Source organism: Peromyscus eremicus, chromosome 2 (genome assembly GCF_949786415.1).
Source record: "Peromyscus eremicus chromosome 2, PerEre_H2_v1, whole genome shotgun sequence".
In the NCBI taxonomy this organism is placed as follows: domain Eukaryota; kingdom Metazoa; phylum Chordata; class Mammalia; order Rodentia; family Cricetidae; genus Peromyscus; species Peromyscus eremicus.
In genome coordinates this window covers 61,158,219-61,173,002 of record NC_081417.1, presented here as the reverse complement: position 1 = coordinate 61,173,002, position 14,784 = coordinate 61,158,219, and the positions used below count along the sequence as shown (strand labels likewise).

Sequence of the window (14,784 nt, the reverse complement as noted above, 5' to 3'; positions counted from 1 at the left end):
CCTGGTTAAAAAATAGACAAAGTGGATCAGCTGCTCACGTGGGCTGGTAAGAGGGCTCAGCTCATGAAAGGTTTTGCTGCACAGCCTGATGACCTGAACTGGGTTCCCAGAACCCACGAGAAGCAGCTGGATTCAGCAGTGTGCATCTGCATTCCAAACCTTCTTATGGTGAGATTGGGGTAGAGACAGAAGAGTCGGCTGAAAGCCCATGGGCCAGGTAGCCTCGAATATGGCGGAAACAAAAAGAGAGACCCTGCTTCAAAACAAGGTGGAGAGAGAGAGAATTAACTCCTGAAGATTGTTTTCTGACCTCCACGCATGTGCTGTGGCACTCCAGTGCCACCTCCTCCTGTCACAATATGAATAAAAAAGAAAGGATTTGAAATTCTCCAGACATACAACTGGCCATCAAACATGTGAAAAGATGCTCAGAGTCACTCATCCTCAGTGGAATGGAAGTGAAATCTCCCGTGAGAGATATAGCTGCACACCCATTACTCATGTCCAAAAAAAAAAAAAAAAAAAAAAAGTCATTGCATTATCCAGAAGGTCCATACCTGGCACATTTCCCAAAGAATTAAAGCAAAGCTTTGAAGAGAGAATTCTTCACTCATGTTCATAAAAGTGTTTTCTGCCACAGCTGAGATACAAGCAGTGCTAATATTCTTTATATTCTTTATCACAAATGTAGTATTGGTTAGGGTGGTAGCATTCCCCCAGCCTGTGGTGAGGCCTTACACTCAAACGCATCTCAGCACCACAGAATAAATAAATAAACAGTTAAAAAATAAATACAATTTAAGGAGAAAAACATGCAGTACACACATACAGTGGAATCCTTTTTAGTTTTACAAAGGGAAGGGAAGCTCACTTATGCTACCACGTGGATGAACCTGGAGAATCAGTTACACTAATTTCTGTGTGTGTGTACACATGTGTGAGGGCACTTTTGTGTAGGCCAGAGGTTGACATTAAGTGTCTTCCTCAGGAGCTTTTCACCTTATGATTTGAGACTGGGTCTCTCACTGAACCTGGAGTTTACCGCTTTAGCTAGGCTGACTTTTGACGTGAGAGCTGGGGATAGGAACTCAGGTCCTCAGGCTAGTGTGCTGAGCTCATTATCTTCTGAGCCATCTCCCAGGTCCAGGAGATACTTGGATTGTGTTAGTTTCTTGGGTATATAGGAATAAAACCATTGTCTTCCTAGGCTACTGATTGAATTAAATGTGGGTCTTAAAGGCAGACAAACTTGGGGATTCTGCCCAAGAGCCTTACAGTGAGACATTCTTGGGTTATTTTAGTTTGAAGTCATTTTTCCTCCTTTATTTGCCCAATGACTTCTTTTTTTTTCTTTCTTGAAATGGTGTGGAAGGAAAGCTCTTCAAGGGCAGGAAGTAAGATTCATTATCCTCTCGTCTTCTTTACTTCTTCCTACTGAGAAGATCAACATGATGAGTTTGACTAATTTAAAAGTAAATTGGGGGCCAAAATATGACTCTGTGGCCAAGAGCACTTGCTGCTCCTGCAGAGGATGCAGGTTTTGTTCCCAGCACTCACATGATGGCTCAACAACATTTGTAACTCCAGATCCAGGGATCTGGCATCCTCTTCGGCCCTCCGCAGGCATCAGACACACTCATGGTACACAGAGACACACATGAAATAAGTAAACAAACAAACAAACAAACAAACAAACATTTTTAAAAAGTAAATTGCATGTTATTGTTAAAGTACATGGGGCATTTTGAAGATTTTATACTAAGATCAAATAGAAGGCTTCATATCTGTCCTTAGGACTTTACCCTGAAAGATAATGAATTTTGGAAGGCCTGAACTGTTGGGTGCCAAAAATGAATATTATTTCCTTTTTGGAAAATCATGAATAGCTGTATTAGTTGACTTTCACTACTGTGACCAAATGCTTGAGGAAATAAAAGGCAGAAAACACAGAGCCATGTGGATCTATAGCTTCGCACCCATGTCGGGTGAGGCAGGGCACCACGGTGGAGAGCACGTGGTGAACCAAAGTCGCACTTCCGGGTGGCAGGAAGCAAAGAGCAATGGTAAGGAGCCAAAGCGCATCTCTAAGACTTACTTCTTCCAGCGAGGCCACAGTTCTCAATCACTCCTTCCGTATGATCTCAATGTGCTAACCGTGATGAAGCCAGCGCCAACATGGTGCAGTTACCTCTAAAGACAACCTCTAGGGACCAAGCCTTCGACCTGTCAGCCCTAACTGAGGCCATTTGCAGATGGTTTTGAGTTCTCTTACCATCGATTCAAACAGAATTCCTATGGTTTTGATGTTAAAGCATTTCACGTTGAACTCATTTAAGAAATCCCGTTTTTTCTTTCTTTTCAGGTTACTGTGGACTTTATGAAGCCATTGAAAGTTGGGATTTCCAAAAAATTGAAAAGTTAGAGGAACATAGATTACTTTTACGACGTTTACAACCAGAATTTAAGGCCAGAATCAATCCAACAGATATCCTTTCTGAATTGTCCGAATGCTTAATTAATCAGGAATGTGAAGAAATCAGACAGGTAAATTAACACAAAATTAGAAAAAAATGCTGCGATTCTGGAAAACGGCTCCTGTTTTCAGTGTTGTTTTAGACCCTCAAAGGATAATTGAAACTCGTAAAAGCCCTCATCTAGAAGACGCAATGACTAGAAAAGAATTTTTAATGTGAATGGGGTAATTTTTTATGCTAGACTATTTGAAGTTTAACCCATTTTCAGCTCAGGTTGCCCTGTTACTTTTTCTCTCAATAGTGTTTTGTGCACATGCAGATCACGTTGCACAGTACACTAAATGAAAAGAAAAACAACGCTAGACTCTTGGACATAGATACATTTATTATAATCTCCTCTCAATCACTTAACTAGTGATGTGATCCTGGACAATTCATTTAGCTTCTCTAAGCATCTGTTTTTTCCTGTCTAAAGTAAGAAAAATGTTCCTTATTAACATGCTGGTAGGAGTAAATGAGGCGATACACATAAAGTGCTTATGTCAGCTTCATGCATAATAGTACATACAAAGTACATTTTAGTTATCATTAGAAATGCCTACTCTAAAGAATTTGCTGTCATGCTGTTAGGGTCTTTCAAATAGCTCTATATGCTGATGTATCCTTAGTGTGAATGGTTATCATATGGGTTAGCTTTTTGCCCTGGGACTGCTGATGACAACGAATGTAAGGATTCAGAAGATGAGAACATTTGGCTTGACATATTGATATCACATATAAAGGACAAAGGTGAAGGAAAGGCTGTCTTAAAAGCTAATACTGGGTGGGGTAAAAAATGATGCTAACTAAGACCTACTGCACTGTACTTCACAGTGATTTCCATCAAATGCTACTTGAGTAGACATCTCTTCAGAGAAAGCTGAGCTAACTGATTCGCATGCTGCGTTTGTCTCGCTCAGATCTGCTTCACCAAAGGAATGATGGCGGGTGCGGAGAAGATGGTCGAATGTCTTCTCAGATCGGATAAGGAGAACTGGCCCAAGGTTTTGAAACTTGCTTTGGAGAAAGAAGACAACAAGTTCAGTGAGCTGTGGATTGTTGATGAAGGTGGGCTGCTTCAGAAAGAGCCCTGGACCATACTGTGCCCCTCACCATTTGCCCCAGGACTTTGCCACATCCTACCAGAGTTTGCTTTTCATAATAGACACTATTTTGTTTAGATAACCCATGGCTACATCCCTAGGGAACAAGCTCGGGAAGCTGAGTTCTGGGAGGGAATGAGCCTGCACAGCCCAAAGAGTCTGGGAAAGGAAAAATAAGGGGTTCCAGCCCAAATTGAAGTTGTCAAAGAAATAGCTTGAGAATTCCACACCTAAAGGTTCAAATCACAAGACTTACCTCCCTACCAGAGTAGAGGCTGAATATTGAGAATGATGGATATTTATTGGTTCTCTTGCCTGGAAGCCATCTGGAACCGACAGAGCAGGAGGGAATGCAGAATTTGCTGTGACTAAGCCAATCTTATTTGGCTTCTGGAAACTCACGCTTGCTTTAAATTTGAGTTTGATAAAGACCTGAGTTTCTAGTTTTAGTTTTCACCTGGGTTTGTTTAGAACATAAATGATCATAGAAACTGTCTATGTCTTTGGTGAGGGATTAGCTAGAGATGAAAGCCATGAGTGTCTCTTTCGTGTGCCTAGGAATAATCTCTTGCAAATGTTATCCACCTGAGCTACTGAGAGAGGAGGGGCTCACGGTGCGTACTGCTCATCAGCGGCAAGTCCCACACTTTGAGTCACATGGTACTCAGTGACACTGGCGTTCAAACACCAAATTGAGCTTCCAACTCAAAATGATTCTTCCAGTTGCTTTAAGAATTGAAAGGTGGCCCTTGAGATGGTTTACAGGTAAAGGCTGCTGTCACTGAGCCTGAAGACCTGAGTTCAACCTCTAGGACTTACATGATAGAGAGAACCAATTCCTGAAAGTTGTCCTCAGCCCTCCACACACTCCCTGTGTCATGAGTGACACACACAATAAATTAACTAATAAAAGAATTTTAAAAATAAATAAAATGTTAAGGAAGCGAAAGGCATGGCTGTAAGAGTTCATCAAAATTTAGATGTTCAGTGTTAGGACTTTTGGGGCTTTCACAACCCAAACCACAGTCAGATTACATTGAAATTCTAAGCTTTTGTTTTTTGTTATCTCACAAAGGTTTCAAAAGGGCTGAAAGTAAAGCTGCTGAAGATGATGGAACAGAGATGTCCAGCATACAGATTTTCATACAGGAAGAGCCAGAGTGCCAGATTCTCAGTCAGAATCCCTGCCTACCCTCAGGTACCGGGCATCATTTATCCTCAGAATCCCGGCCCACCCTCAGGTACTGGGCATCATTTGTCCTCAGAATCCCTGCCCACCCTCAGGTACTGGGCATCATTTGTCCTCAGAATCCCTGCCTACCTTCAGGTACCGGGCATCATTTGTCCTCAGAATCCCTGCCTACCTTCAGGTACCGGGCATCATTTGTCCTCAGAATCCCTGCCTACCTTCAGGTACCGGGCATCATTTGTCCTCAGAATCCCTGCCTACCTTCAGGTACCGGGCATCATTTGTCCTCAGAATCCCTGCCTACCTTCAGGTACCGGGCATCATTTGTCCTCAGAATCCCTGCCTACCCTCAGGTACCGGGCATCATTTGTCCTCAGAATCCCTGCCTACCCTCAGGTACCGGGCATCATTTGTCTTTTTCCATAATGGTCTTTCTTCAGCACTGTGATGCCTTTTGAAAATCTTTTTTAAAGGATGATTAGGAAAGGAAAGGGAATTTGTGTGGCCATAGGGACTTCATAGTTAGAATCACTGTTCCCGTCTTTTGTGGCCTCTGCTGCTTTTATCTGCCTGCTACCACTGAGAATATACGTCCACAGCTTCCTCTGATGTGATGTTCACAGAACTTCAGTGTCGGTGACACTCAAAGCAGCCTTGCATTCTAAAAGAATGCTTCTGTTTCTGAGCCACTTGCTCAGTCTCCTTCCAGGATCCCAGGGCTGCCATACATGTGGATGAGTGGGCTATGTGCCCTCCGTTTGCCAGCCTCTGTGTGGAGGGCTCAGTCAACTGGTTCCCACATACACGGTGCTGTGAAGTTACCTATGGCTGGATAAGGTCTCTAGTGCTCCTTGAAATACGTTTGCATCATAAAGAGAACAGAAAGTTGTAAGATGTGCCTTAACATATTTATAACAAAATGTACCAGGAAGGAAATAAGATGAATAATGAACATGATCCATATATGTCTTTTAAGCAAAGCTGATTTTCTCAACTTTCTCGAAAGTCTCTTTCTTTATAGTGGGAAGGTTGGACACACGAGGTGATTTCAGTCTTTTCTGTCTCCTGACATTTTGTGTGCTGAGCTGTTATTGAGATGAGACCTCAGATCATTAAACCTCCCATTGTGCTGATCCATCTGGGATCCTGAGAAGCGTACAGCATGGTTTCCCCTTGTGAAAGTTGCTTGGAGAACCTGATGCCAGCAGCACGGTTCTTCTCAGCTGGCTTTGGGGGTCTCTTGCTTCTCTGTTCTGAGTTGCTTTGCTTTGAATCAGACCAGTCTTGTTTTCCTTTCTTCTTAATCATGTTTCCATGATTTAGAAAGAATTCACTTTGGCCTTTCCTGTCTCCTTGTTGTTGATTCTTTATCACTGAGAGACAAGTGTGTGCTTCAAATCAATGGGGGAAGTGGGCCAGTTGATAAGAGGCCAGATTCCATACCTCCAAAACGGGGCCCTTGTTGCTAGAGTCAGAACTCATGTCCACTGAACGGTGGTTAGAGCTCTGGCTGTTGGTAACCTGTTCCCTCTCTACTGTAGAAGCGTCTTCTAATAATTTGAACAGCCCATTGAAACCAAGAAATTACCAGCTGGAGCTTGCTCTGCCTGCTGAGAAAGGGAAAAATACAATAATATGTGCTCCTACTGGTGAGTCAATTGCAGTAACTTACGTCATTTTCTCTTTGCTTTTTCTTCTGTCTTTGGGTGCCGTGATACAATGAAGAAGTTCAAGGTTTTTCTTGTTGTATTTGCCCTTGGGAAATCTGTCCTCTCAATAGTCTCAACGTATCTTGTTAAGGGGCATGGACAAGGGAAGAGAAACGCCCTCTTTGTTTGCTTTCGGTTTGTGCATGTTCCCTAGGACGTAGCTGGATGGTTTTTAGCCATCGTTTAAATTGTCACGTCAGTGCAGATGACCGATTAGTTCATTTGTATCCCAACGGTGGTAGAGAAGCCGAAAACAAGTACATTCTAGAGAAGCATCTAACGTTGATTATCCGTTTCTATTGAAAGGTTGTGGGAAAACCTTCGTGTCACTTCTTATATGTGAACATCATCTTAAAAGATTCCCACATGGACAGAAAGGGAAAGTGGTCTTCTTTGCTAATCAAATTCCTGTCTATGAACAGCAGGCAACTGTGTTCTCACGCTATTTTGAAAGACTTGGGTATGTATTACAATCAGTCCAACTGCTTTTTTCTTTCTTTAAATTCTAGCTTCATGACGTGAATATACTTTTTTTTTTTTCATATTACCAGAGCTGTCTTCCAACTCACTATTGTAGCTGAGGTTGGCCTAGACGATATGATCTTCTTGCTTTTACCCTCTAAATACTGGGATTACAGTGTACAATGATGTGCCTGGTTGTTCTGTGTGTGTGTGTGGTTTTTTAAATAATTTATAGTTTTATTTTATGTGCATTGGTATTTTGCTCGCATCTATGTCTGTATGAGAGTGTTGGATACCCTGGAACTGGAGTTACAGACAGTTGTGAGCTGCCACGTGGGTTCTGGGAATTGAACCCTGGTCCTCTGGAAGAACGGCCAGTACTCTTAACTACTGAGCCATCTCTCCAGCCCCTTTTCTGTATGTTTCAAAGAAAATAAACATAGACTTAGCCTTTAGAGGTAACTCCTTTGTGGAATAACATTTTTCATTTAGCTCCCCCAGAAGTGCTAAGCCTTCATGGATTGCTCTGACAGAGTGAATGACTTGGTGGCTGAAGATGATACACCAGTCATTCTTAATGATTTTATACTTCATTTGACATTACTCTTTTAAGAATTATTCAGCCGTGTGGTGGTGGTGCATGCCTTTAATCCCAGCACTCCTGAGGCAGAGGCAGGCAGATCTCTGTGAGTTCGAGGCCAGCCTAGGCTACAGAGCGAGATCCAGGAAAGGCGCAAAGCTACACAGAGAAACCCTGTCTCAAAAAAAAAAAAAAAAAAAAAGAATTATTCATCTCCTAATGACTTGAAAGAATAAATATACTGTGGTCAATTAACCAGCTTGCATTTCCTGATCCCTGGATTTGTGTCAGGTTTGAGTGTAAGCTTAAATTACTCCCTGGTTGCAGTCTCTTGGGCTTAGGGGGACGTCATTCACTGTTGCTCTGATCTGATGTTTCAGCTTTGTTTCCTTGTTCACACTGCAGTTGGTAATAAGGGATTTCTGTCATCTCCCAGGTACAACGTAGCGGGCATTTCTGGGGCAACGACTGATAATGTCTCAGTGCAGCCCTTTATTGAAAACAATGACATCATTATCCTGACACCCCAGATTCTTGTGAACAATCTCAACAATGGGACCATCCCCTCACTGTCCGTCTTCACCTTGATGATATTTGATGAATGCCACAACACCAGCAAACACCACCCGTACAATCAGATCATGTTCAGATACCTAGATCACAAACTTGGAGAGTCGCCAGACCCGCTGCCTCAGGTATTTCAGTCAGATGGTGTCTCATAGGAGCCACAATCATCCAGAATTCCATCTAGTTACTCTTGTAGCCACATTAGAGATTACTCTCCTCCGATTCTAGGTCCATCAGTTACAACTCATTGGTTAGTTTTGGTTCATTCGTTTGACAAACAGTTGTCCTTGGTATACCCTTCACAGGAACCAAAATCTAGGCTGCTTAAGTCTCTTGTATGAGATGACATTGCATTTATATACAATCTACACACTTTCCTCCTACGTTCTTTGAATCAGCTCTAGATTACTAATATTGTACAGTATAATGTAAATTTTATATAAATAGTTCTTATACTGTATTGCTTAGGGAATGAAGATGGGAAATTTATACATTTTAGCACTTATGAGGTTAACAAAATATTTTTGATCCATGGTTGTGTGAATTCACAGATGTCTATAACATCTGGATGTTGAGGGCGAACTGTATGAATCATGGGCTTCCATGGGCCTTGGGCACTGTTTTAGGCCCTGGGAACACTGATATAGAAGATATAACGTTGGCTCTCATACAGTTAAGTTTGTACAGGGAGCCGGGTACATAATAGTTATGTCACAGCTTATCATGAGGTTTGCTGCAGAGACGGGTAAAGGGTGTAGTTGAAACATAAGTAAAAGTAAGACAAGACGTAACCGAGAAGAGAGGAACTAACAGGGGTTTTCCAGGCAGATGACTTCATGATTTTCATTAAGAGGATGCGGTGTGTCCAGAGACACAGAGCTATGAAAGATTCCAGCATGCTCCAGCATCCTGAAATCTACGGTATCACTTGAGTGTAGAGAGTGAGGTAAGGAGCAGTAGCAGCAGATTTGGCAGGATGAGAACAGGGGACAAAAAGTAAAGCTGTTAGTTATGACAGATGCTCCTGGAGACATCTGGAGGGTAGAGCGTCAGTGGGCAAGTCTATGGCTTAGCACAGGAAATGAGCAGCAACCCGTCCAATGTCACATGAGAAGAATCACTTCAGAGGGCCATTCTTAGATGGGACAGGAAGGAAAGGAATCATGGGTTTAAATTCTCCTTTCTCTCAATCTGAGGAGAGGCAGGCACTGGGCTGAAAATCATCAATATAGAAATGGGGGGCTGGAGAGATGGCTCAGAGGTTAAGAACACTGCTTGCTCTTCCAAAGGTCCTGAGTTCAATTCCCAGCAACCACATGGTGGCTCACAACCATCTGTAATGAGATCTGGTGCCCTCTTCTGGCCTGCAGGGATTCGTGCAGACAGAACACTGTATATGTAATAAATAAATAAATCTTTAAAAAAAAAAAAGAAATGGGAGAGGGAGCTGGAGAGGATGAAGACGATTTGAAACAGTGCATGAGAACAGAGATGGATACAATGAAGAATGATGGTGTTGTACCAGGGCCCCAGAGGAGGCTGTAAACCATGAATTGTATGCAATTCTTTAGCTCCAATAATTACCCATTTCAGAAGTACAGGTTAAAGGACATTTAGTGTGGTACCCACAGCTTGATCTTCTCAAGTAATGTTGATGGTAAACAGATTTCTCACTGGTGAGTTAATCACTCCATAGTTGTCGGGTTATTACTGAAGGAAGTTATCTCACTGAATCTACACAGCTCTCATTTTTAAATGGCCATTCCCCCTCCACTGACTGTTGAGGGTGCTTGTCAAAGCACACAGAAATGAACAGAAATGGATGTGACTGGAATGGACACATTATTCCTTTTCATTCCCATCTGATGTTTTCCTCCTTAGTAGGCGACACGGGGTAAAGAAAGACTAGCCCTGCCTGGAAAAGGTTTCCTCTCCGTTCTTCCTCTGGCTAGTGTCTGGATGATGAAATTTATTTAGTGCTACACTTCAGGGGCCCTTCTGCTCACAGCATCCTGGAGAACGTCCGAGAACCAGTGTTGGGGATGCTCCTTACAGGTTATCGGGCTGACTGCCTCAGTTGGTGTTGGAGACGCCAAAACCGTAGAGGAAGCCATTCAGCACATCTGCAAACTCTGCGCCGCCCTGGATGTGTCCGTGATCGCCACGGTCAGGGACAATGTGGAAGAACTGGAGCAGGTTGTTTATAAGCCCCAGAAAAGTAAGTGGGTTCAGCAACACACCCCTTGGGAACTTGTGACTCTCTGCTCCTCCTACTTCAGATGGATGAACTCTGAGGCATTTGTTTGGTAAAAGCATTTTAACTCCAAACTTCAGAAATAGTCACGTCTTATCTTTCTCCCTAATCGACCTCTTCTCCCGAGTGATGCATGAGTCTCAAAAGTAGCCTGAGAGGGACAAACATCCTTGCTCTTTATCTCTAAAACCCTTAGCAAGCACCAGCAAGAGAGCTGAGAGCCAGTGGCTGGGTCAGGCCTCTGGGCTCCATGCCCTAGGCAGGTACTATGGGGTCATCTTGTTCCTGTATGGATCTGATAATTGTAGTTGGAATGATCTGAATCATAATAGCTCTCATCAAATGACCGGAACAGGTTTTAAAAATGAGATTCACTAGCAGATGGTTATTAATGATTAACTAGCCATGTAAGCCCGGAGGTAGAGCAGTTACACACGGCTTCGTCTTGGCCTGCACTGATTTCGAGTCAGTGGCAGAATGCATACAGTGGGCTGGGGGGCCCCCGGCCCTGTTCATTTCTGAGAGTCCCCCATGGAGAGTGTGACGACAGGCCCACCACGTCCCTTTTGCAACACCCGTGAATTTCTCTATAATTTGAGCCCTTTGAGCTTCTTCTACTTCCAAGTCTTGTAAAGACTACATTGCTTTCCCTGACTCTGCAAACCCTCCCTGTGCTGTTCTGAGCCTGCGTCCCAGCTGGGCTTTGTGCTTGGCCGCTCCTGGTCCTGCCTTTCTCCTTCTCATGCTTATTTTACAGCAGCCTCCCCAGAGAGACTGACTTTCCTTCCCTTGCTCCGCAATACCTTGCCTGCGCCCGCATTGCAGGACTCTGATGGGCGAGTTTAGGAGCACACCTTTCTTTCCTCCAAGGATCAGCCTTCTGTGCAGCATCTGGTAGTTCTTGTCAACTCTCTACCACCAGAACATAGCACGTGAATAGTAAGATCAATGGGAACACTCTTCAGGGGCTAGATGGTGCGGAGAAGGAATATAGGAAAGCAGAGAAACAGGGCTGGATTTGGTGTCTTCAGAAACCAGAGGGCTACCAGACTTGTCAGAGTAGAGGCACCAGGAAACCTAGACTGAGAGGCTGGATTACACCTAGGCCAGGAGGGACATTAGACTCAGCACAGGAAGCAACGTGAAGCTGTTTCAATGCTTTTGAGTATTTGCTGTGATTTGGGCCGCTTACTGGTAAGCTTGGAGCCTGTGGCTTTCCAGGGGATGTGACGAGGGCAGAGGAGGATTTGGAAATGGCAGCGTTTGACCTGTGTGTCCTTCAAACTACTCACGTTCATTCAATCCTAGTTTTCAGGAAAGTAGAATCACGGACTATCAACACCTTTAAGTCCATCATATCTCAGCTGATGAAGGAGACAGAGAAACTGGCAAAGAAGGTCTCCGAGGAACTTGGTAAGTCTGTGCTAACTCATGATGAGCTAAATCTCACTTTTTGTATCCCTTCCACTTGGTGAGAGTCATTTATTGCCCATTAGTGTCTTTTCAGTTCAATGGTGAGATTATATCTAGATGTGGAGTGATTTATTCTCTTATCCACACGTATTTCTCCTCCTTTCTCTATATCTTCTTTATCTCTTCATCCTTTTTTTCCACCTCCTTTCTTTTCTCTAGCCCTTTTTAAAGGATTTATTTTTATTTTCTGTGTATAGGTGTTTTTGTCTGCACGTATGTATGTGTACCACATGTGTGAAGAGTGTGTCAGATGCCCTAGAACTGGAGTTACAGACAGTTGTGAGCTGCCACAGTTCTGTTGGGAATTGAACCCAAGCTGTCTCTCTGGCTTCCATTTCTCTAGTTGTTTGTGAGACAAGGTCTTTTTCTGTATCACTGGTTGGTCTGAAACTTGCTATATGACTGGGCTGGCTTTGAACTTGCAGAGTCCTCTTGCTTCAGCCTTCTGAGTCTTGGAGTTGTTAGCATGAACCACCATTCCTGCCTCATCTGTTGACTTTCTCCATTCTTGGTTATTTAGGCACCTTATAAGAATTCTTTAATTCTCTTTTGCTTTATTTTCTTTTCAAATCCAAAGCAGATGCATCTGGACATACATACCTGAAAAATACTGTCTTTAAATCATCTTCTGAATTTACTTCCTTCTTTTTTCTTTTGAGACAGAATCTCTGTATACAGTGCAGGCTAGCCTTGAACTGGGAACTTGCTGCCTCCTCCTCCCAAGATGTGCATCAACACTGGGCCTCCATTAGATCTGCATTAGTCCCTTCCAGGAGCAATGCCCCCAATTACACCCTCTCACTGTCCTCAGCTCTTGAAAGTGCCACCACCTCTTAACCTCATCATGCTGGGGACCAGCCTTTTGCCACATGAGCATCTAGGAGACAAACAGTTTCTAAGGACAGCACTGGGGGAGGAGTTTAGGTAATGAATCCACTGAAGGCCCTGAAGTAGTAGCCTGGGGTAGCGTGCTCTCTCCTCTACTGTTTTGGAAACTGTGTAGCTACTTGGTAGGAACTCGATGGAGGAAAAAAGGCAGGCTGTGAAGAGACGAGTTAGGAGGTGCATGGGTCACCCAGGAACAGGATGACATACTCTGACTAAAGTGATGATGAATGAACAGACTTTTACTGAGTTATTCCTTTCACTGTAGCTAACATCTACACTTCCTCAAGTCCAAATCCTGTCAATAACTCATTTCCTAATAGCATAGAATAGTTTCCCACCACCTCACATTGAGTAACTGTCGATAGCCACCTCGTTTCTCCTGGAACTGGGAAAACATCTCATTGTGAGCTGGGTGTGGTGGCAACATCTGTAACCCCTGCAGCTTGGAGACTGAGTCTACAAGGTTGTGAGTCTGAGGGCCAGCCTGGGCTACATACTGAGACCCTGTCTGTGGGGTGGAAGCAGGGAAGAAGCCTGCCACTGTTACCTGTTGGGTATCAGTCCTTTGCTCTATTATTGAAAATGAATGGGTGAGGGGAGACATTTAATGCATAAATGCATTTCTTGTCTTTGAATTTTACTGTCCTGTGCTTGTCTCAAGAAGCCCAGGAAACTAAACTAATAGACCAAGCCACTGTGGCTATTTCCATTTCAACTTTTCACCTCTCCCCATGCTGGCACCCCACCCTCACTCCCCACCCCCAGAGTCTGGATCACTGTGGACCCTACGAGTCTGAACCAGGCAGCTAGGCTTAGCTCCAGGTGTGCACCCAGATGTACCCAGAACAACATCTCTGTGCTCTGCTGTGGTTGGTGCTGTGAGTGCTGCCCAGAGATCAGGTGTCCCGACCTCATAGCAAAGCAGAGCAGGCTGTGTTGGGTACTGGTGCTCCCATTTTATATACCTGTCTCTGATGAAGCTCTTGAGACTTATTATTCTTACGGTGTCTTTGTTTTTAAAGGCAACATTGTGTTTTTTTTTTTTATTTCTTAATTACTTTGGCTGTCAGCCCCTTAGACCTGTAGGGCTTAGACATCACATAGCTGGGTTTGAGTTCTTGCCACACCCACACAATACGAGTTGTGTGCTTTGGGTAAATTATTTAGTTTTCCTTTCATGAAAAGATTTATTTAAAAAAATTGTGTGTATGCTCATGTGACTGTGGGGGATGAGTGTTGTTGCTCCTAGGGGCCAGAAAAGGGCACTGAATCCCCCTGGACCTGGATTTACAGGTGGTTGGAAGCCGCCCAACATGAGTGCTGGGAGCTGAACTTGGGTCCTCTGCAAGAGCCTAACTGCTGAGTCATCTCTCCAGTCCCCCTTACTCAGTTCTTTCCAAATCCGTTACCTCTTTGTAAAATGAAATATTGACCTCACCAAATTAGAAAAAAAATAAATGCAATTATGAATGAAAAGCACTTTGATTTGGACCATTTACTAAGTAATCACTTTACTTGCACACGCATGTGTGCGTGCGCACACACAGCTGAAAACTCAGGCTACTTCAGGATAAATACCACTTACAATGAATAAGAAAGAAAATTAGAGGACGAGGCTTGTTAGAACCAATGCTTGCAGACCACTTGTTCATTTGTTTGTTTGTTTATTGATTTGTTTTGCCCTCTAGGGAAGTTTTTTCAAATTCAAAATAGAGAATTTGGCACCCAGAAGTACGAACAGTGGATTGTTGCAGTTCACAAAGCGTGCATGGTCTTCCAGATGCCGGACAAAGAGGAGGAGAGCAGGATCTGCAGAGCGCTCTTTCTATACACATCCCATCTGCGGGTAGATGGATTGCTGCTTTGAATGGCATGCTTTGGTCACTGCGGCTCCTGGGGTCTGCACGGTGGCAGCTGAGAGAACATTAGCTTCCTAGCCAAGGGCTTCATTAGGAACTTTCCAGAAAGTCATCACCACCCTCCTTTGTTCTCTGAAATTTAACAGCCAGGCTACAAGACTGGAGCAGAGAGAGGTTCAGGGTCCAT

The 14,784-nt window shown here is 43.6% G+C and overlaps 1 protein-coding gene across 1 annotated transcript in view; it reads left to right on the top strand.

Annotated features, from left to right (window-relative positions):
- The window catches only part of Rigi (RNA sensor RIG-I), a 50,592-nt gene that overhangs the window by 14,518 nt on the left and 21,290 nt on the right, over positions 1–14,784 (top strand). Inside the window, exons 3-11 of the mRNA XM_059254107.1 lie at positions 2,363–2,544; positions 3,434–3,581; positions 4,692–4,814; positions 6,347–6,454; positions 6,821–6,974; positions 7,993–8,251; positions 10,179–10,341; positions 11,686–11,790; positions 14,427–14,584. Of these exons, the coding sequence (XP_059110090.1) occupies positions 2,363–2,544; positions 3,434–3,581; positions 4,692–4,814; positions 6,347–6,454; positions 6,821–6,974; positions 7,993–8,251; positions 10,179–10,341; positions 11,686–11,790; positions 14,427–14,584 (1,400 nt within the window). The remainder of the gene's footprint in view (positions 1–2,362; positions 2,545–3,433; positions 3,582–4,691; positions 4,815–6,346; positions 6,455–6,820; positions 6,975–7,992; positions 8,252–10,178; positions 10,342–11,685; positions 11,791–14,426; positions 14,585–14,784) is intronic.